At 45.5% G+C, this 21,156-nt stretch overlaps 1 protein-coding gene across 2 annotated transcripts in view; it reads left to right on the plus strand.

Annotated features, from left to right (window-relative positions):
• Positions 1-15,916, plus strand: part of TARBP1 (tRNA guanosine 2 -O-methyltransferase TARBP1) — a 90,310-nt gene extending 74,394 nt beyond the window's left edge. For both annotated transcript variants that reach the window (XM_086679654.1, XM_086679655.1), the window contains 7 exons: positions 4,074-4,270; positions 8,444-8,525; positions 10,585-10,756; positions 14,136-14,327; positions 14,506-14,630; positions 15,060-15,196; positions 15,508-15,916. In XM_086679654.1, the coding sequence (XP_086535780.1) occupies positions 4,074-4,270; positions 8,444-8,525; positions 10,585-10,756; positions 14,136-14,327; positions 14,506-14,630; positions 15,060-15,196; positions 15,508-15,676 (1,074 nt within the window). In that variant the 3' untranslated portion in view covers positions 15,677-15,916. The remainder of the gene's footprint in view (positions 1-4,073; positions 4,271-8,443; positions 8,526-10,584; positions 10,757-14,135; positions 14,328-14,505; positions 14,631-15,059; positions 15,197-15,507) is intronic.
• Positions 15,917-21,156: the final 5,240 nt, after the last annotated feature.

Consider the following 21,156-nt stretch of genomic DNA (forward strand, 5'->3'; position numbering starts at 1 on the left):
GCCGCATGTAGGTCTCTGAATAGGAACTACAGCTCAGAAGCTGTCACTGGCTTTGGGACCACAGCTGCGAGACCAGGAGGGGCGTTGTGTCGGATAGATGGGTGCTGTTGCCAGTGTATCTCAGAGGACGTTGAGGGGCTGCAGGTGAACCAGGGTGAACCCTGCTGAAGATATGAGGAGCTGTGGGTCAGGGTTCACCACATTCCGTGTCTGGTGAGCCCTGGGCTGTAGCGCCCGAAACACAAAAACCTCTATTTTGAAACCGTCCTGTAGCCAGGGCTCCAGGTAACCCCCAGCTTAGTGGTGCAGCAGAGAGCGGAGCGCCCATTTCTTCAGTGCCTCAGTGATTCCATGGTGAAGACCCATTTCTGCCAAACTGGCCACCAGAAGCTCACCTCGGGCAGATTAAAATGCAAATACATATTTTTTAATGTGTGTTTTTGAGAGAACGCAAGTTGGGGAGGGGCACCGAGAGGGAGACAGAGGATCTGAAGCGGGCTGTGTGGCGACAGCACAGAGCCCGATGTGGGGCTCGACCTCACGAACCAGGAGATCATGAGCTGAGCCGAAGTGGGACACTGAACCACCCAGGCGCCCCTGAATTCAAATAGTTTTCAAAACCCTGTGCCAGTTGTATAAAAAATGGGTGTGGGGAGAGGAGCGTGGGAAGGAGGCGGGTGGTTACAAAAGGACAACAGGAGGGATCCTTGCACATCGGAACCGTTGAGTATCGTGACCGTGATGGTGGATGTGAACCCACACGTGTGATAAAATGGTGTAGGACTGAACACAGACACACCACACACACAAACGAATTCCAGTAAAGCTGAGGAGATCCAGGTTACATTCATGGGTGATGTCAGTGACGGCATCCTCGTTGTGACACCGTACTATGATTTGCCACATGTTACCAGGAGGGGGAGCTGGGCAAAGCGTGCGGGGCACAGGGGGTCTCTCTATCATTTCTTATGACTGCACGTGCATCTACAGTGATCTCAGGAACGTGTCGGTTAAAAGAAGAAAAGGAGCTGTGACTCACAAGCTTGGGAACCGTGAATGGACTGAAGCCATGGAAACAAATGCAGACTGTGTGTGTGTGTAGCCTGAGAAAATGAGGAAGCCGAGCACAGAGCCCAGAGGTGCACCAGCATTTACGGGACAGGAGAGGAAGAGATTGAGAAGAAACAGGAAGAGGACGAGGGGGGCAGCCTTAAGAATGGGGTGTTCTAAGGGTCATAGGAAGAGGTCTTCTCAAGGAGAGAAAGGTCAAGAGAGTGGGGTGCCCTGGAAAGGTCAGGAAAGGTAAGGGCTTTATCCATAGTGTTCAGCGACAAGGAGGTTGTGACTTGGATGAATTCCACGAGTACAGGAGGCAAAGAGGTGGGGTGGCCAGGAGAGAGACTGCAGACAGGTGCTTTGGGTCAGCGGTAGGAATACCTGATTTTCAGATTTTAGAAAAGAGAACAGTTACAGGTTCTGTGACAAGGTGTGGGCCGTGGCTCTGGGTAGAAAAAGCCGTGGCTTTTTCTTTGACATTGGAGAAGTGATGGTCCAGAAGTCACACTGAGGATTGGAACAGGCGCAGACTTTTTCATGACTTAGGGAGGTGGGAGAGAAAGGTTAGTGAGGGGCTGGAGACCATGCCTGGAAGGAGGGCTTGGAAGCTGCAGGGGAAGGGATGAAAGGGGAGGGGAGAAAACTCTGAGGGAGCTGGGAGAAGCCAGACCTTGGAGTAGGGGTGTATAGTGCGGGCAGCTGGCCGCAGGCCCCGTCAGAGGGGTACTTTGGAGGAATTCTTCCTCCCTTCCCCCCTCCAGTGTTTGTCCTGTGCCTTCTGTGTGTCCTGGTGGGTTGTTCCAGGCCCTGGGGATTCTGCAGTGAATCAAACCATCTCTACCATCATTCTGGTGCGGGGAGGGACGACAACTAGACATGATACTGTCAGGTGGTGACACAGGCTTTGAAGAAAAAAGCAGAACAAGGGGCTGAAGATTGGGTGTCTGGGGCAGGACGGCTATTTCAGGAGGTGGGTTCAGGGGAGACCTGCCCAAGGAGGTGATCCTGAACATGTACCCAAAAGCAGTGAGTGAGCAAGCCACACGAGGGTCTGGGACACTTTCCAGGACAAGGGAACAAACAGCAGGTGCGGGCTGTAGGTGTGTGGTCTCGTCCTGCCTGGGAGGTCAGAGCAATTGGCATGGAATAAGGGAGGCGGCGTGGAGGCAGTAGGACCCCACATAGGTTGTGGGAGAAGTCAGGAGTTCGGTGTTGGACATGTCGTGTTTGGGATGCCGGGCCTTGTGCTGATGCTGTTCTGGTACACGTCATCTTCACACGAGTTGTCTGACGTGGAGCTCGTGGATAGTAAGACCCACACGTGAAGCTGCGCGTGTTACAAACACCGGGGTTACGTAACACCAGCAGTAGTGTTCATGGTTAGGCGCTCACGCGTATATGCTTCGTAAAATTGTAAAGGACTGTAATATATTAGTAATTAATAATCAACATTCTTTTTCCCCTCTTTTAATTTTTAAATTCACTCCTCATGGTGTTTCGGCTGTCTTGGATAACCTGCCTTGGTTTTCAACTTGTAAAATACAACTAAATACCCAATCGTGTATCATTTGGAAGTTGCCTCTTTCCTTTGGCGCCCAGATACTTCTCTTCATCTTCCTCCTGGCCAAGTAAATATATTTTCTCTGCACCGCATGTCCTGGTTTTCTCAGCTGTACATGTGGTGTGCCCCTCAGCTCCCTTGCTCCTCTTCTTAAAACTCGTTCTTCCTTGGAGCGCCTGGGTGGCTCAGTCGGTTAAGCATCCAACTCTTGATCTCAGCTCAGGTCTTGTTCTCAGGGTCGTGAGTTCAAGCGCCATGTTGGGGAACCTACATGATGCCTTTTTGCTGGACCCCATCTGACTAGTTACCGCACTTTGCTCTACGTAAACATGGTCTTTGTTGGTTGCTCATCACACATAGAGGGTCGTTTACGTATTACGGTTTCGTGTGTGTGTACTTTCACATATCCCAACAGTGTCCATGTGATGCTGGCAATACAGTGACCTTTGATAGCTGTTGACCATATTTTGAATAAAGGAATGAAATAAGAGGATCATATATATCTGTATTTTGTCCTTCTCTGAGGAGCTTTGGGAAATTGAAGTGAGCTGTTAACCATACCCGCGTATTGGTAAAAGTCTTCTGTGAGCACAGTTGTTTCAGTAGAAACCTCAGGACTCTTGGCTAGGTGCAGCCTTGCAAACATTTACAGATGACCCACATGGTAGAAGCAGCGAGGTAGCTCCTGATATTTTATTAAAAGTTTCAGTCCATCTGGTTTCCACGTTAATCTACGTCGTTTCTGTGGCCTTTCGATATCTGTGGAATTGTGTGGTTTTGGCAATCAGGGACTGGCATTGCATGAAGTCTGCAGGCTGTGAAGATAGAACAGTCTGTGAATTCACAGGAAAAGACTACAGGGAAGTTTAAACGGCTTTGTTATATTTCTCCCCACCTTTTAATTTTCCTGCCACCACTCAGTGCCACATGAGTCCAACAGCACCATTGGGGAAACAGTCGTTCACATCAAAGACGAGGAGGAAAAGAACGTTGTGTGAGATGCCTTGCTCTAGAAGCACTTTGGAGTGCACCAGAAGTGGGGCTTTTAGAGAACATTCTGACTTTTCCAGCCCAGGGAAAGGTCATACGTGATGGGGGCTGTCGTTCACACATTGTGGGAAAGCAAGGGTTGGCGTGGAGGTGCTGTCCACGGTACCTCAGATGCTGGAGTGTGGGGAGGATGTATTGTGGGAAAGTAAGGGTTGGCGTGGAGGTGCTGTCCATGGTACCGCAGGTGCTGGAGTGCGGGGAGGATGTACCGCAGCCGCGTTGTAAGCGGAACCTGGAGCTGTGAGGAAATTCTCCCTCGAGGAGACCCGAACCGCAGCACTCTGGGTGTGTCTGAGGAGCCCGCTAATGCAGAACGGGCAAAATCAGGTCATCTTCTGTCTGCTTTGTGGTTCTACAGTCAAGGGCCCGGGTTTACATTTGAAGAATCTTTGCCCTTTCTTTTCAGAAGCCAATTCTGAAGCAAGCCTTTATCATCGTCCTGCAGTGGTGCTTCAGTCACAATTTTAGTATCCGCCTGTATGCGTTAGTGGCCCTTAAGAAAATCTGGAGCATGTGTAAGACATGGCACGTTGAAGAATTTGACGCTTTGACTTCTGTTATTGAGTCCAGTCTTAGTCAAGTGGAAAACATGCCTGGAGCAGGGTAAGCAGACCCCCTCCCCTTCACTTTACTTCCACTAGAGCAGAGGGGACGAGGAGGTGCCTCTGTCCCGTTAGCCTGTCATCACTCCGTGCGTGGATATCGGAGCTCAGATAAGGTGGGGCGTGGGCAGAGCACTGTGGGATGCCTCGTTTCATCACACTTCTCATTGTGGTCAGCTCCATCTCAACCTTTTTTGTCGTTGTTGTTTTCTTATCCTTGATCCTTTATTTTACAGTAATGTTTTACATACCTTTAGATATTCCTTTTCAGTAGAGCTGAATGCCCCCATCCTCTGTTGTCAAAGAAGCACTGGGAAGCAGAACAATCTGGCTTTAAAGACGTGCTCCCAACTGCCCAGGTGTACTAATTAAAGATGGAAGCTTTTCTCTTTTCCTTTTTTTAAGCGAGTGTCTCTGTTTCCCAAACAAAATCCTGCACAGAGGCTCAGTATCGAACAGATAAAATGCCACTGGTACAGGATGGGGGAGGGGGGCCACCCGGCTCAGTATTCTATACAGGCCGCTTCTCCCACACCCAGCCCTGTTCAATTCAGCACACAAAGGCAGGCTCGAGTATCCTGTCTCCTGGTATCTGAACTTGTTTCCCCGGCTCTAAGGGAGTGTTGTTGTTTTATTGTTTCCTCATTATCATTGATTATCATTGATTATCACTATCCAAGAACGCCAGGATTTTTATAACTTCCAGAGACCCTGGCAATATCAGTCAATACATAAAAAGTTTCAGAAGCTCAAAAATAGTCACAAATTCTTATAAACAGACAGATAAAGGTTTGAGGCAGCACGTTAAGCACGTGAAATAGTGTTTGGAAAACCAGTAACATATGGGGAGGGGGGGTCTTTGTTTGACCATCAAGCTAACAGATGGTGTAAATAAGACTGAGTCCTTACGAAGCTTCGTGTGGGGCCAGGACTGAGGTACTCCCGCGGCCACAAAGTACCCGATAGCCCTTCTGCCTGCTTTTACTTCCCATACATTGGTTGAAAAGAAGCATTTAGGTGGTCGAGTGGGTGAGGGAGCTTTTGGCGTCTCAGGAGGAAGACACTCAATTCAGCAAATACAAATACTAAAATATAATTGCATGAGACACAACAGGGAAAAACCAGAAGAGAGAATTAGGTTGGGGACACAGGGCAGGTTCACAGGTGAGGGACAAAAGTGCAAAGGAAGGCGCCGGTCACCTCTGACACATTGTACACAGTTCGTTGTATAGAAATTCTGGTCACGACAAAGACTGATCATTAAAATTAGTAGCTGACCAAGCAGTGCTTAGAGTTCCTACCTTTCCAGGTATGTTGTGGCAGCTGGAATCCCTCCTCTTGCTCGGGCAGTCCTGCAGGTCTCCTTTCCCCTCGGTGGGTGGGTGGGTGGGAGCACACCGCCTTCCCCTAGCGGAAGGAAGTTTGAGGGAAATGAATACATTTTACGTGCGGATAGGCATTTGTCCATTTACGGTTTTCTCTATGATGAAACCGGGGCTTTATCATTTGCTGTTGGGATGTTTGGGTTGGTGGTTGATCTTGGTCAGAGTTCCTGGGTAGCTGTGTTTTGATTTCTAAAAACAGTTGGGTCGGCTCCTTTCTTAAGCAGTAAAACACTCTTCTACAAAGTAACTTAATTCTTTTTAAAATCCTCGTACCAGGTAGGAGATTTAACCAATTAGAATAAGGAACCCTGGTCATCGGACCATCTCTGCTCTTCTGATGCATGGCAGAATCGGTTCTGTGACCGATGCAGGCTGAGTTGTGGGGCATCAGCGGCAGGCCAGGTGGACACAGTTCTCATCTCTGTGTGGCTCCCAGTCAGGTGGATGGGACATCAAGTAAACACTCATACAAATAATAAATTAAGTCATGGCAGGTACCCCAGTGGAAAAGGAAGGATCGTGATGAGAAAATGCGGCCTCTCCAGGCTGGGTGGGGGAGGGGAGGCCTTTCTAAGTCACGTGATGTTTCCATTATGGAGGAATGGAGGACGGTGATGTCTGGGCGGCCCGAAGCTGGTGTGCCGGTGTGCACGGTGCACTCAGAGCCCTGAACAGGGCTGGTCTGCCCAAGGGCAGTGCGTGCAGGAAGCAAGGGGCAGAGGCCAGGCCGGTTGGGCTTCTGTTGAGTGAATTATTTAAACTCAGTAATGACATCACTGGGTTTGCTTTTGCATTTTTTAAAGTGTGAAGAACAGATCAGGGGACCACAGGAGAGAATGGGAGGAGAGGCGCCTGGGTGGCTCCGTCAGTTAAGTGTCTGACTCTTGATTCGGGCCCAGGTCAAGATCCCAGGGCCGTGGGATTGAGCCCCATGTCGGGCTCTGCACTGACAGCGCGGAGCCTGCTTGGGATTCTCTCGCTCCCTCTCTTTGCCCCTCTCCTCATTTTCTCTCTCTCTCTCTCTCTCTCTCTCTCTCTCTCCCACAATAAATAAACGAAGAAAAAAAAAAAAAAGAATGGGAGGAAGTCATGTGTTAGGTTACTGGGGGGTAGAGAAATGGACAGGTTTGAGGTAAGTTGAATGAGAGCCTAAAAGCACCCGCTGGATTTAGGGGGAGCCATTTCAGTAGCCTTATTGGTGGGGCAGAAACCAAATTAAAGTGGATTAGGAGTGGTTGGGACAATATATTATGTTAAATCCGGTGATGGGCTCATTGCTGCCTATTAGCTTAGTTTCTTGACTCGCATACTTGAAATACATCATGTCTTTAAAAGACAATGAAGAAGGTAAAAACACAGCCATGTTGAGGGGATAATTCTCTCCCAAAACTCTTCTGTGAACTGTCATAGAACAGCTGTAGAGGATGTGGAGTCAAGGAGGGCTTGTATTTTTTCTTTGGTAACATCGGTTTTTTTTTATTAAAAAAAAATTTAATGTTTATTTATTTTTGAGAGAGACAGAGAGTGCAAGCAGGCGAGGGGCAGAGAGAGAGGGAGACACAGAATCGGAAGCAAGCAGGCTCTGGCTCTAAGCTGTCAGCACAGAGCCAGATGAAGGGCTCGAACTCACCAGCTGTGAGATCATGACCCAAGCCGAAATTGGACGCTTAACCGACTGACCCACCCAGGTGCCCCACATTAGTTGTTTTTAAATAAGGATTTGTGGTTAGGAAGCTGAACAGTGCAGAAAGGTGTCAGATAAAGGCAAGACTGTCTCCTTTCCCCGTCCCGGCCCCCTGCCCCCCAAAGGAATCCCCTTGTGCGTGGGTGTCCCCTTATGTGGTGGGCCTCAGGCTAGCTCCCCAGCCCCACCTGATGGCGCTTCAGTACGGTTCTTTTTTTAAGATAAGACACGGAGCCCTTTGATCAGGCTAGAGGAGCCGGGAGGGGACAGTTCAGGGGCCCGGGTCTAGGAGACTCTAGGAGCCAAGCGGGCAGGTGGTAGGAGGTGCGGGAGGTGAGAACTCTCTCCTCTCCCCGCAGTGCCCGGAGGCTCGGCTGTCAGAGCAGGTGGCGGGGTGAGGGGTCTGAGGGGTAAGGAAGGCACACCGGCCAGGCCAGCGTGGGAGCCTCGAAACTACTTGGCTTATGGGCTGTTATCCCTACCCCTTTGCCTTTGAAAACGTGGCTGATGTGTTAAGACTTTAAAACCTTCCCTATTCTGTCTGTGTGGTTTAGGAGCTCCGGTGGTTTGTGAATCTTCGCAGTAGAAAAAGCACTTACTGCCAGGTGGGGACTTGAGGACTGTCCTCTTTAAGGACAGGTTTCTCACACGGTTCCCTTTTAGAGCTCTTTTGCCCCGAGCACGTAAGTGCTACATGTCACAGGCTGCTCCTGTGAGGGCTCCCCATCACTGCCAATGGACAGCCATTTCCTCATCCCATCAGCGTTGATGGAGCGCAGGCCTCTGCACCATCTATGGGAGTGATCCCTGTATTTTTAAGCGCAGAGACCTGGCTTCGGGTCCTGTTGAGTCATTGTTGTGGGACTGTGAAACAGTCATTTCTTTGACTTTCATTTCAAAATGTCAAATTCAGTGTCAGTTTGTGTGAAGTACGTTGATCTGGGAGGTAGGCAGGGGGTGTATAAATCTTAGGATAAAATTCCCAAGATTTTCCGTGCATTCTAACCTCTGCACTCCCTGGGATTATCTGATTGATTCCCCCTCCCCGCCCCCCACCAGAGTTCTCTCACTTGTCTGGACCTGACACCGTATCTTTACTCCTTAGGAACGCCAAGAAGAACTGGCAACGCATCCAAGAGCATTTCTTTTTTGAAACATTTCACCCGCTTAAGGATTATTGTCTGGAGGTGAGTGGAGAGTGTCGTTTGTAAATTCCCTACCGTGTCTTTAATCCTGGTGCTTTCTGCCACAGTTCTTGGAGGGTGAGGTGAGTTTTTCCCCCTTACAGCGTCACCCTCACGGCGTAAAGTCCTAAGTTTAACTTTGCCACTTCGTGCAGATGACTCTTGCTCGCATTTCGCTCATAGGCAGTGAAAATTGGCGAGTCACCGTCACTTTCTATTTCTCAGGCTTGTAAACACTGGAAGGGGGAATATTTAACTCTAAACAGAAATCTGTTCTGACATTAAAAGGAGATGGGTGAGAACGTTTGTGCAGGTGAGATTTTGCTGTGATGAAGCTGTTTGTGAAAGCAAAAAGATCTGTCCCTTTGTCACTCGCATTTTCCCGATGCTGGGTGACTAGAATTATACAGCACACACACACCCCTGCATTCATTGTATCCAAAGGTGTTCACTTAATTTTAAGAATCATAAAACACGTTTATTACAATTAGCATGTGAGTGAACTTAATATACAGATTATTAAAATGTGTGTAAATCGTGTCACTTTCTCCAGTGTTCTGCCTTTGAATTTAAAACAGGTGACCTACACGATCTCGCGGTCCGTGAGTTCGAGCTCCGCGTTAGGCTCTGGGCTGATGGCTCAGAGCCTGGAGCCTGCTTTGGATTCTGTGTCTCCCTCTCTCTCTGCCCCTCCCCCGTTCATGCTCTGTCTCTCTCTGTCCCAAAAAAAATAAATAAACGTTGGAAAAAAAAAAAAATTTTAAAACAGGTGACCTAGGGTTTTTTCCACAGTAACTTGAGCTGCTGTGCATATGCAGTTGGGGGGATCGGTTACTAATAAGCTGGCCTTTAAAAAAATATTAATCTTTATATTGTGAGATATTCGCTCCAGAATATTAATGTGCGCTTCTGTTGCTTCGTCGCAAAAAATGTAGGATTTTTCAGTTACTTTAACATGCTCTGTTCTGTGTTCTTTAGTGCCCAGAATGCTTTGTTTGACATCTTTCTGAAGGACTCTTACTAGCTCTCTAGTGTTAAGTCAGCACTCTCTATTCAGTTCTGCAGCAGGAGTAAGTCCCTCTTCCCTCTTTCCTTCCTCCCTGTCCGACTCCTCACCGCCTCCTTTCTGTGTATTCTGTTCCCTGTGAACGATAGGAGCTGTACTTGTATGTGTAAATGACACAGCGGCTCACAAATTCCGCCTCTTTCTGCATTTGGACTGTACTTGGTTTCTACTCCGTGGACACTGTGGGGCGGTCCTCACGCCAGTTTAAATTCGTACAAGTAGGGCCAGCATGAAGGCTTCGCGTTGTCAGGTGTTCGTCATTTCATTTTTACATTGCCTGTTACTTGTGCTTCTGTTTTGTATGTGCCTTTTCTCCTTTGATGATTCTCTGGTTCTGTTTCTTTTTGTAGGTAAAGAAAGGAAAGGGGGATAGTTTATGTAATGACTAAATAATTACCATGTTCAGTGGTGTCATAACGTGCAGTTTACAGACACCTCGATGTGCCATTTGAACCTGATTTTATCCTCATTTTACAAATGAGGAAGTTGAAGCCAAGAAAGCCGAGTGGTTTGCCTAACGTCACAGCTAATCTACGGCCAATGCAAAGTTTAGATTCCAAATTTGTCTCATGGTAACAAGAGTAAAGACTTGGCATCAAAAGAGCTTGACTTTGACCGCTTATGGAGGTGTTCGGTTATCAATAAATAGCACTTATCTAAATGTTGCCACCGTGAATATTGCTCAATCCTACTGAACCCTTTTTGCTTTTATCAAGCACAGAGTGGTTTATTGCACAGAAGTACCAGGGTGGAAGATGTGCCTGCCCTCAAGGCTTTCCTAAATGAATCCCCTGATTCTTTAGAGTAGATGAGAAATATGTCGAGAGAGTTGCTACAAGATAAAATGTACATAAAAGTACATAATATGATCATTGTGGTAGTTTGGGAGAATACATCAGTAAGAGTAAGTAAAAGTTGTATTTTAGACATGTTACCGTGTGTTTCTTTGTTATTTTTGAAGGAAAAAAATTTGAGATTTTACAGTTCTCTTTTCAGACCATATTTTACATCCTTCCACGCCTCTCAGGCCTTGTTGAAGATGAATGGATTGCCATTGGTAAATTTACCAGATTCACGGACATTCCTTTAGACTCAGGATTTCAGTGGTATCTTTCTCCAACTCAACTTTGTGAACGGAAACCAGGTGACTGGGCTCAGCAGGACATAGGTAAAAAAAAAATTTTATTTTTCCCTCCCCTTGTTGACTTGGTTCAGCTTACTCAGTTCAGTTACTGAGAACACATAGTTGATAAGACCACTTTTCACTGAAGTGAACTCTGCTTGATGGCTTAGAGAAAAGACTGAAAAAACGTGGTATAACTAACTAGCAATGTTAATGCGTTAGCTTTGCTCTAAAAAGCCAAGAGAGCCTGATTGCGTTATTATATCAAGCTAGTAGCTTTTCTTTTTTTTGAAATATTATTACTGTTTATCACTCTCCCATTATATATATTCCTGTAAAAGTATAGAGTTTAGAAAGCGCCAAAGTATGAAATCTCACTTCTTGGCCCATTTAGGCGTAAAGCAGAGCCCTTGATTCTCGTCCCTTGTGGGGACTGGTGGAACCTCACCCGTTTGTTTGGCCTTCTTCCTCCTGTCTCCCCAACTTTCTGTTACACTTACTGCTTCCCTGGGGCCTTTTTCTCATTTCCTTCATTGCTCATCTCCTCCTCTTCCTCCCATCCAAGGACCAATGCCACCTCTTCTTACACCACAGCTGATCTGAGTGACTGTAGCCATGGTCCACAGTCCCCACGCTTGTCGCAGTGCCGCTGCTTGCTCTGGCCCTCCCTGACCCACGACCACCGAAGCTTCTTTCAGAAAATCAGAAGTGGTCGTTTCGCCTCCTTCACAAAGTCTAAGGACTGCCCTTTATGGGGCATGTATTTGCTAGCGTCTTGCTATGATTTTCCTCCTCAGTCTGACTCTTCTGAGCCCCTTCAGGAGCTCCCCTCTTTGTCCCTTAGATCTGTACTTCTCTAAAATGCTAATGTTTTCAAGAATCCCTTGGATAGCCTGTTAAAGTACAGATACTGGGGGGCCACCCTTAGATTTTAAGTCACTATGTCTGGAGAATTTTTTTTATCAAACACTCTGGATGGTTCGTGAATACATTTTTCGACCTACCACCTTAAGTTTATTTATTCCTTCAACAGAGATTTAGCGATTGCCTCCTGTGTGCTAGACATAGACCAAGTCCCTGCCCTCGAGGAGCTTACGTTCCTATGAAAACAGTACCATGAGAGCAGAGCAGATAGAGATAGTGACAGAGGATCAAGGAGACGTTTCTCCGGAGTTGACAATGAGTAGAGACCCATGTGAAGGGAGAGCAGGTCGAGCAGAGATCTGGAGGAAGGGCTTTCCCAAAGCAGGACATCAGTCAGGGAGATTTGGGGGCAAAAGATGGCAACAAAAGCTAGTTCATCAGTGTAGTGGGGACGGCCCCGCCAGGGCAGGCTGAGCAGAGACAGAGGAGAGACAAGGACGACGCATGTGGGCAGCTGGTTTGAGCTGGGCCACAGAGCGGAGCTGAGAAATCAGGTGTTGTTTGGAAAAAAGCTGAGGAGGTGTGTATCTGTTTTGTTTGGTGTGTGGTAAGGAGAAGGGTATCACAGTGCGGTATTTATGGCAGGACTAGGTGTTCGTATCCCCTGAATGTTTTCATGGGCCTGGTCTCCTTATTCTGCATGCTCTCCCTGAACATTTTTATTAATTTCCACAATGCAGAACCACTGCCAGTTAGCATAACTTCTAATCTGTATCTCTCTGTGGCCTCTTTCCTGAGCCTGCTGGACATTTACACCCAGATACACCATAAACTCTTTAAACTCAGCATACACAAATTGGATTTCCCTCTTTGCCCAAACTTGCCTCCTCTATAAACGCTATTACGGGTGTCACTGGATCATCACAGAGGTCATTCTTTTCCCTCGTGCCAGCCACATTGATCTGTTACTGAATCGTGGTAATTCTGCCTCCCAGATCTGGCTGCTTCTGCTCTTGCCTTAATTTAGACTGTCTCTGTCTTTGCCTGGACTTGTACAAAGGCTCCAGCTGATCTTCCACCTCACTTTTATGAGGGGTTTTTCCTAAAACACAAAACCAGTACTGTTCTCCCCCTTCTTAACAGCCTCTAATGGCTCCTACCTGTAAATTCTTTATCATCGTCTACATGCTTTTCATGCTCTTCGCATGGTCTGAGCCACCTCGTTCCATCCTGGCAGGCTGTGAGCTTATACCAAAGTCCTGCCACTGCCCGTCGTCTTCGTTCCACGTCCTGTGCCCATGCACACGCCGTCCCCACAGTCAGTGCTGCCCTTCCCCCTCTCTGTTTGCAAACTCTTACTTCCCTTGAGTCTTCCTGGGTCTCTGCGCCTCCCTTCCTCCCCCAGCAGACATTACCTACCCTCACTGTCATACCGTGTTCTAGTATTTGTGTGTCTCTTCCATCCCCGTGAGCTAAGTGCTCCTTGATGGTTCAGTGAACACTTTTGAGTGGAGCAGTTGAGGAAGAGCCTGGAAGGATAGTCTCAGTCCTGCACTACAGCTCACAACACTGCATGAGAAAGGTCAACAACATTCTGCGTACTCGGTGCATCGCTTCGGAGAATATCCTTTGTTTTAGAAAAGTTGGCCCAAGTACTTGTCCAATAATTTAAGATAAAGACTGTCTATTTGTTTTCAGGAATACACTATTTCTACAGAAAATTCCATACTAATACTCTGTTGTTTTTAAGATACACCATTATTTTATGGACCTCTAAGAAAAAATGTGAAAATCTTACCAAACTATGAGACCCTGTGGATACTAATATGCTTCCTAAGTTTGCATATGCTAAAACGTAAACAACAGTGCATCTTAAATTTTCATGAAATGTAGTATTGGTTTTTAGAGTTGAATTGGAACATTTAAAATTACTATTGAAAATGGCAGTTGTGTCCCAATCCAAGTAAAGTTGTTTAGTTAATGAATCTTATCCTAAACTATCATTTTTTTTTTTTTTTTTTTTTTTTTTTTTAATTTTTTTTTCAATGTTTATTTATTTTTGGGACAGAGAGAGACAGAGCATGAATGGGGGAGGGGCAGAGAGAGAGGGAGACACAGAATCGGAAACAGGCTCCAGGCTCTGAGCCATCAGCCCAGAGCCCGACGCGGGGCTCGAACTCACGGACCGCGAGATCGTGACCTGGCTGAAGTCGGACGCTTAACCGACTGCGCCACCCAGGCGCCCCTAAACTATCATTTTAAACTCTTAAGGGGCGCCTGGGTGGCGCAGTCGGTTAAGCATCCGACTTCAGCCAGGTCACGATCTCGCGGTCCGTGAGTTCGAGCCCCGCGTCGGGCTCTGGGCTGATGGCTCAGAGCCTGGAGCCTGTTTCCGATTCTGTGTCTCCCTCTCTCTCTGCCCCTCCCCCATTCATGCTCTGTCTCTCTCTGTCCCAAAAATAAATAAACGTTGAAAAAAAAAATTTAAACTCTTAAAAAAAAGTGTGTATTTAAATAAATAGATTTTTAGATACGGGATTATTTTCTTCTTCCCTCCCAGGTTCTAACTCAGGTGAAGCAGATGACCAGTCAGAGTGGACTGATGTTCAGAAGAAGATTATCCCGTGGAAAAATAACGTTCCAGATTTAGATCTGGAGCTTGTGTTTCAGGATCGTGTTGCCAAACTTGGAAAGTCGATTAGCAGACTGATTGTAGTGGCCTCACTCATCGATAAGCCAACTAATTTAGGAGGTAAAATTAGTTTTCCAGGGGGGTTGCTTAAAATCTCTGGATCCTGAAAACCTACAGTCGGTCCCATGCCACTTTGCCTGTCTTTTCCACATTTAACCATCCTTGGGAGCTTTGGAGGGATGCGTGGGCCACAGTGAGCACGGCACCGTGCGAAACAGTAATGCGGCCCATTCTGCAGGACTGTGCCGCACCTGCGAGGTGTTCGGGGCCTCGGCGCTCACAGTAGGCAGCCTGCAGTGCACCCGAGACAAGCAGTTTCAGTGCCTGAGTGTTTCGGCCGAGCAGTGGCTTCCTTTAGTGGAGGTGGGTAGAAAGTAACTTATTATTAAAATGTTTCTTCACTAAAGTCTTTCATTGCCCTCTGTCTTCAGGTGTCCGTCCTTTTGGAGTATTTTACAGTTGTCCAGCCTTCAACAGCCTAAAATAAACTTAAATTAAAATACAGCCCCCTCTGTTCTCCTAGTCCAAATTATCTTTCACATTGTGGTATTTTTAGAGATCCTCAATAACAGAATTCTTTTCAGTAACATATGTCCTATGAGTTGCAATTCACTCTTAGGAATACTTTTATAAATATATATGATGCTGGGGAGAATTCTTTTTTATGGTGTATAATTCCTTTTCCTTGTAAAAAGACTTAAGAGTTTCAAAATAACTTGTATGAAATTGATTTTACTCCAGACAAGGCTATAAATGAATAATTTACTACTCTGTTTTAAAACTCACTTTAAGGTAAGACCACCTCAGCTAATCGATTTTCTGCAACAGAAGAAAGCGGAAGGTTACACCGTCATCGGTGTGGAACAAACCGCCAGAAGTGTAGACCTAACCCAGTACAGCTTTCCTGAGCGGTCTCTGCTCTTGTTGGGGTAAGAAGATGCGTTGCAGTCGGTCTGGAAAATGCTTCGGAAATCTTAGGATTCACCAAGACTCCTGATGTTATACCCACATCAGGACTTCTCACGTGTCCCGCTTATGGAAAGACCCCTGGTTTTTGTTTTCTGTCACCTGTTCGGGATGGTCAAGTGAACAGAGATCAACCCTTAAATCTCCATGTTGTTTCCCGGGGCCACAGACTTCGTTTTGTTAATCTGGCTCTGCGCTGACGTTCATGACAGCTAAGAAAAAATTAGTGTCTTACACAAAAACTAACCTTTCTTCTCTCATTTTTCTTCATCAGAAATGAGCGTGAAGGAATTCCAGCAAACCTGATCCAGCAGCTGGATGTTTGCGTGGAAATCCCTCAGCAGGGTATTATCCGCTCACTCAACGTCCACGTGAGTGGGGCGCTGCTGATTTGGGAGTATACCAGACAGCAGCTGCTCAAGCATGGGGACACCGAGTCATGAAGCTTGTGCCTTATCGGGGATGGATTACTGGTGCTCTTGAAACGTTTTTGAAAAACTACGTGCGCTAATGTAATAGTCTGAAATTTACTGAGATAATTTGTATTCCTTTTCTTGCAACTTAATGCCAAAACTTCTTCATGTGCCTTAAATACATTACTATATATCGTCCCCTTTAATAAATATTTTTAGCTAAATTGCATTGTCTTTAATAAAATATTTTAAGCAATTGTGGAAATAAAACGTGTCTTAAGATTTCTTTCTTTCCTAGGGGCTAGCATTGTCAGAAATGTGGACAGTGATGGGACTAAGGCAGAATGACAGCGGCTCTTACCTGTGAACACCACCCCCGAACGTCCTCGGGAAACACGGTGGGGTGGAGGCCAAGGTCCTGCACGGGAGAGGTCCTGTTTGCTGCTTTTTTTGTCGCCTTATTCCCAGGGAGGGAACCTGCTCGGCAGGATGTTGAGCCAGCTCCCCTCCTGAATGCGTAATACTCAGATAATAGGCCTTTATCATTCATAGGAAGTTCTGGGAAATTTTTCATATACTACTTCTGGTCACAGAGTTCACAGAAACAGACTATATTCTGGGGCGCCTGGGTGGCTCAGTTGGTTAAGCATGTGACTCTTGATTTCAGCTCAGGTCATGATCTCACGGTTCTTGAGTTTGAGGCCCTGCACTGGGCTCTGCACTGGCAGCACGGAGCCTGCTTAGGATTCTCTTTCTCCGCCCCACCCTCCTTCCTCTCTCTCTGCCCCTCCCCACTGTCTCCACCCAAAGACCAAAGACCGTGAATTTTTCTTGCACATCATCACCAAGAGTGAGAATGGAGCCCAAGAAGGCTGATTTTCTCTCTCTCTTGTTCTGAGGGGGCTTTTGTTTGATCCTGCAATTACCTCAGTATTTAATGGTGACCACATATCACCGTCCAGCAATGAACTTCAGTCATGTCTGGGTCCTTTTTAATAATAGCTAAATTTCAGAATCTGTTACCAGTGTATATGTTTCCTTCTGTAGGTTTATTAAAATAATTTTTGTTTTGCAGAAAAGTTGCAAAGAAAGTACAGTTTCCGTATGCCCTTCGCCCAGATGCCTGTAGTAGAATCTTCTCCAACTGGGGACATTTATCCAAACTAAGAAATTAACTTTGGTAACGGTGCCGTTCACTAACTGCAGACTACAAAGCTGACCTATATTCAGATTTCTTATTTGCCCACTGACATCTCTTTTCTGTCCCAGGAGCCACTCCAGGACGCTACATCACTTTAGGGTTTCAAGTCTCCTTAGTGTCTTGTGATCTGTGACGGGTCTCCATCTTTCCTTGTCTTTCCTGACCTTGACACTTTTGAGGAGTACTGGTCAGGTATTTTGTAAATGTCTCATAATTTGGGTTTGTCTAGCGTCTTCTCATGGTCGGACTGAGGCGTCTGGGGTTTCAGGAAGGACACTGCAGGGATGACGTGCCCTTGTCCTCACATCGCAGCATGACCGTCACCCTGGTCATTTGTTGAAGGCAACGTTTGCCGTGTTCTGCTCAGTGAAGTTGCTGTTTTTTGCTTCCCGTGGTCTCTTTGTTAGAAGTGGGGTCACTAAGCCTAGCCTACGCTCAAGGGTAGAAGATAAGCTTCAACCTCTGCTGGGGGCACCTAGTAAAACGACCATGGTAATTAATACTGTGGGAGAGATACTTGGGAGGCTATGCTGATAGGTGGCTCCTGAGTGTGTTGCCCACTCATTTTAGTACTTGTCAGTGGGTACTGCCTGCCGTGTTCTCACGGTGAGAGTCCATCTCCCTCATTTCTTCTGCATCCGTGACCTGGGATTCTGCTAGAAGGACGACTAGTCCCTTCTTATTCAGTCATTTGTTTAGATCAGCGTGGATGGCTGGCTCCTGTCCTTTTGACCTGTTCCCATTCTTCCATTCTTTTTTCTTAAACCTTCCTTACTCTCCGGCAATACACAGTGCTCCAGGCTCTTTTATTTTCTCCACCCTGGTTCTAGAATCAGACATTTCTCCAAGGACCACTGGTTCCAGACGTGCCCGTGGCTGCCCGAGTATCCCTGCAGGCCCTGTTGGCGGCTGGAGCTAAGGAATCTAGGCGTCTGCCACACATGTGCACAGAAATACAACATCTACGTCTGAATGTAAGCATGAATTCTTAGAGCTCTCAGACACCAGTCCAGCTCTACAAGGTTAATTCTGACACAGCTTATTTTTAACTGCTTTTTCTGACTTGCACATGCTTCTCATTATTGTACTTTGAGAGTCGCTAACCCGGAACCTGTGAAACTTCACAATTTCTGTAAGTTCTTTTTGTCTTGAGCCTTACAGGATCCAGTCAGATCACCATTTTTCTAAGTCACATGGGTCAGCTCCTCTCTTAGCCATCCCTTCCAGTGAGTATATGGCATATGCTTCTAATACAAGTAGACTCATTTGTCATTATCTACCTTCCAAACCGGAATCCCTCCAAAATCCTGGCTGATTTTAATGTGCATACAGAGTCACTTTTTAGCGTGCACAGTTCTTTGGGCTTTGACGAGTGCATACTCACGAATCCCCCACCACAGGGCCAGAGAAGACCCTTTTCCCCATTCCCAACCACTCATCTGTTTTCTGTGCTAATTTTAACCTTTCCCAGAATCCTGTAAATGGAAGCATATAACGCATAGCCTTTGGGGTCTGGCTTTTTACCCATAGAAAAATGCATGGAAGGTTCGTGCCTGTTGCTGTGAGATTCAGAAGTTCAGTCCTTCTTATGGCTGAGTGGTATACCTGGTTTTCTGCTCCTCTGTTGTAGGAATCTGGGTTGTTTCCAGTTTTGGGCAATTATAAGTGAAGCTGCTATAAACATAGGTTTTGTTTTCAGTTCATTTGGTGAACTGCCTAGGAGTGTGATTGGTGGCTCATAAGGTAAGCAGATGCTTAACTTTATAAGAAATTCCAAACTTTTCCAGAGGGGTTTTATTGTTTTGCATTCCCCTCAGCAGTGACTACGAGTTTCTGTTCGGTCGTGTCATCTGCACTTGGTACCATCAGCTTTTTAATTTTAAGCCATTCTAATAGGTGTGAGAGATCATCCTCATTTTAATTTGCATTACTCTACTAACATGGAGCTTCTTTTCCTAATGTTATATTCAACACTATGAGTAGATATGCAACAATATTCACATAATCTGCCCATTTTTTAAAGCTTAGGTGGGTGATTTATTTTTGTCAGGAGTTGGAAAACTTCTTTATTCTGTATACAAATTTTTTGTGTGATTTGTAGATATTTTTTTCCCCAGTCTGTAATTTTATCTTTTCGTTTTCTTAATAGTATCTTTCACACAGCATTTTTAGTTTTCAAACAGTTTCAGCTTTTACAAAACTTTTGTCCTTTTCCAGATTGTGCTTGTGATGTCATTACATAAAAATGAAAATGCAGAATTCCTCTGTATTTTCTTCTAGGGATTCTGTAGCTTTGTATCTTACATTTAGGTCTATGATCCATTTTGAGTTTGTTTTTAGTAAGATGTGTGGTGTCAAGGTTTGCTTTGTTGTGTGTGGGAGGACACTTTCTCCAGCACCACATGTTGCAATTCTTCTTTCTCCACTGAACTGCCTTGCACCTTTGCTCAAATTCAGTTCATTTTATTTGTGTGGGTGTATTTCTGGACTCTTCTGTTCCACTGAGCTCAGTGGGAGTCCTTTGCCAATACCAGTTTTGATAACCGTACCTTTATAATAAGCCTTGAAATCATGTAACATGAATCATCCAACTTTTTGTTCTTCTCAAAATTACTTTGGCTATCTTAGGTCCTTTGCCTTTCCATGCGAATTTTAGTATCAGCTTTTGTCAATAATTACACAAAAAAGCTTGGGATTTTGATTAGGGTTGTGTTGAACAAATTGGGAGGATTTAAGAGTATTGAGAAAATTAAGACGAGTTTTCTAAATCTTGACTACAGTATATCTAATTAGATCTTCTCTGACTTCAAATATTTTGGGCTTTGTAGTTCTCACATACAGTCCTATACGCAGATTTATGTCAAGTATTTTAATTTTTTTAGTGCTACTATAAATGGTATGTTTTTTATTTTAACTTCCAATTATTCATTGTTGGTCTACAGGAATAGGATTTTCTTGCGTATACTGACCTTGTTTCTTGCCGTCTAACCTTGTTTCTTGCCGTCTAAGATTCGCTCGGTTCTAGGAGCTTTTTGGTCAGTGCTTTGAGACTTTCTACAGAGACACCATCATTGCCACAAACTGAAGTTTGTGTTCAGCAAGACTTTAGGCATCGTATTTCCAATGCACTGGTTCACTTTGTGTCTGTCACATTTTCCTAATTCTTGTAATATTTCAGACTTTCTCATTATAATATTTATTACGGTGACCTGCACTCCGTGATCTTCGACATCACTATTGAAATTGTCTTGGGGAGCAGTTAAGCATGCCCACGGAAGACGGTGAACTTACCACATTTGTCAGTTGTGTCTTACGTTCGTAGAGCCGGTTTCATTTCTTCCTTCCCAATTTGTATGCTCTCTCTTTTTTGTCTTTGAAGCAGCTAGGAATCCAGCACAATGTTGAACAGACATGAGAAGGGACATCCTTACCCTACGGATGATTTTAGGGAAGAAGCATGTATTATCTTCCTACATTAAGTATGATATTCGCTGTAGGGGTTTTTTTTATAGATGGTCTTTGTTATTTTACCTCTATGTTTTAAGTTCGACTTTTTTCTTCCAGTCTTCATTTTTTTTGTGCCTATATTAAAATGCTAATTCCCAGGACACACACCAGCCGACTTTCTTCACTATCTTAACTATAGAGGTATACTTCGTTCTATTGCACTTTTCAGGTACTGCATTTTTTTTTAGACATCGGAGGTTTATGGCAACTCTGTTGAGCAAGTCTGTTGATGTCATGTTGCCAACACCATTGATTCCATGTCTCTGTGTCACATTTTAGTAATTCTCATAGTATTTCAAACGTTTCCATTATTATATTTGTTACAGTGATCCGTGATCTTTGGCGTTACTATTGTAATTGTTCTGGGGCACCATGAGGGTGTCCATAGAAGGTGGCAAACTTAAAGCTGTGTGTGTTCTGACTGTTCCACTGACTGGCAATTGAGAACGAATGAACAACACTGAAATTAGGCCAGTTAATAACCCTACAGTGTCTCCCAGTGAAAGGAAGAATCCTACATCTCACCTTAAATCAGAAATGATTGGGCCTGGTGAGGAAGACATGTCCAAAGCCAAGACAGGCCAAAAGCTGGGTCTCTTTTGCCAAACAGCCAAGTTGTGAATGCAAAGAGGAACCCTTGAAGGAAGTTAAAAAGTGCTGCTCCAGTGAACACATGGATAATAAGAAAGCGAAACAGCCTTACCGCTGATACGGAGAAAATCTGAGCGGTGTGCAGGGAATATCAAACCAGCTACGACGTTCCCTAAAACTGAAGCCGAATGCAGAACAAGGTCCTAATTCT

The sequence above is a fragment of the Puma concolor genome, chromosome D2, assembly GCF_028749965.1.
Source record: "Puma concolor isolate L17-30 chromosome D2, mPumCon1.1.hap2, whole genome shotgun sequence".
Lineage (NCBI taxonomy): Eukaryota > Metazoa > Chordata > Mammalia > Carnivora > Felidae > Puma > Puma concolor.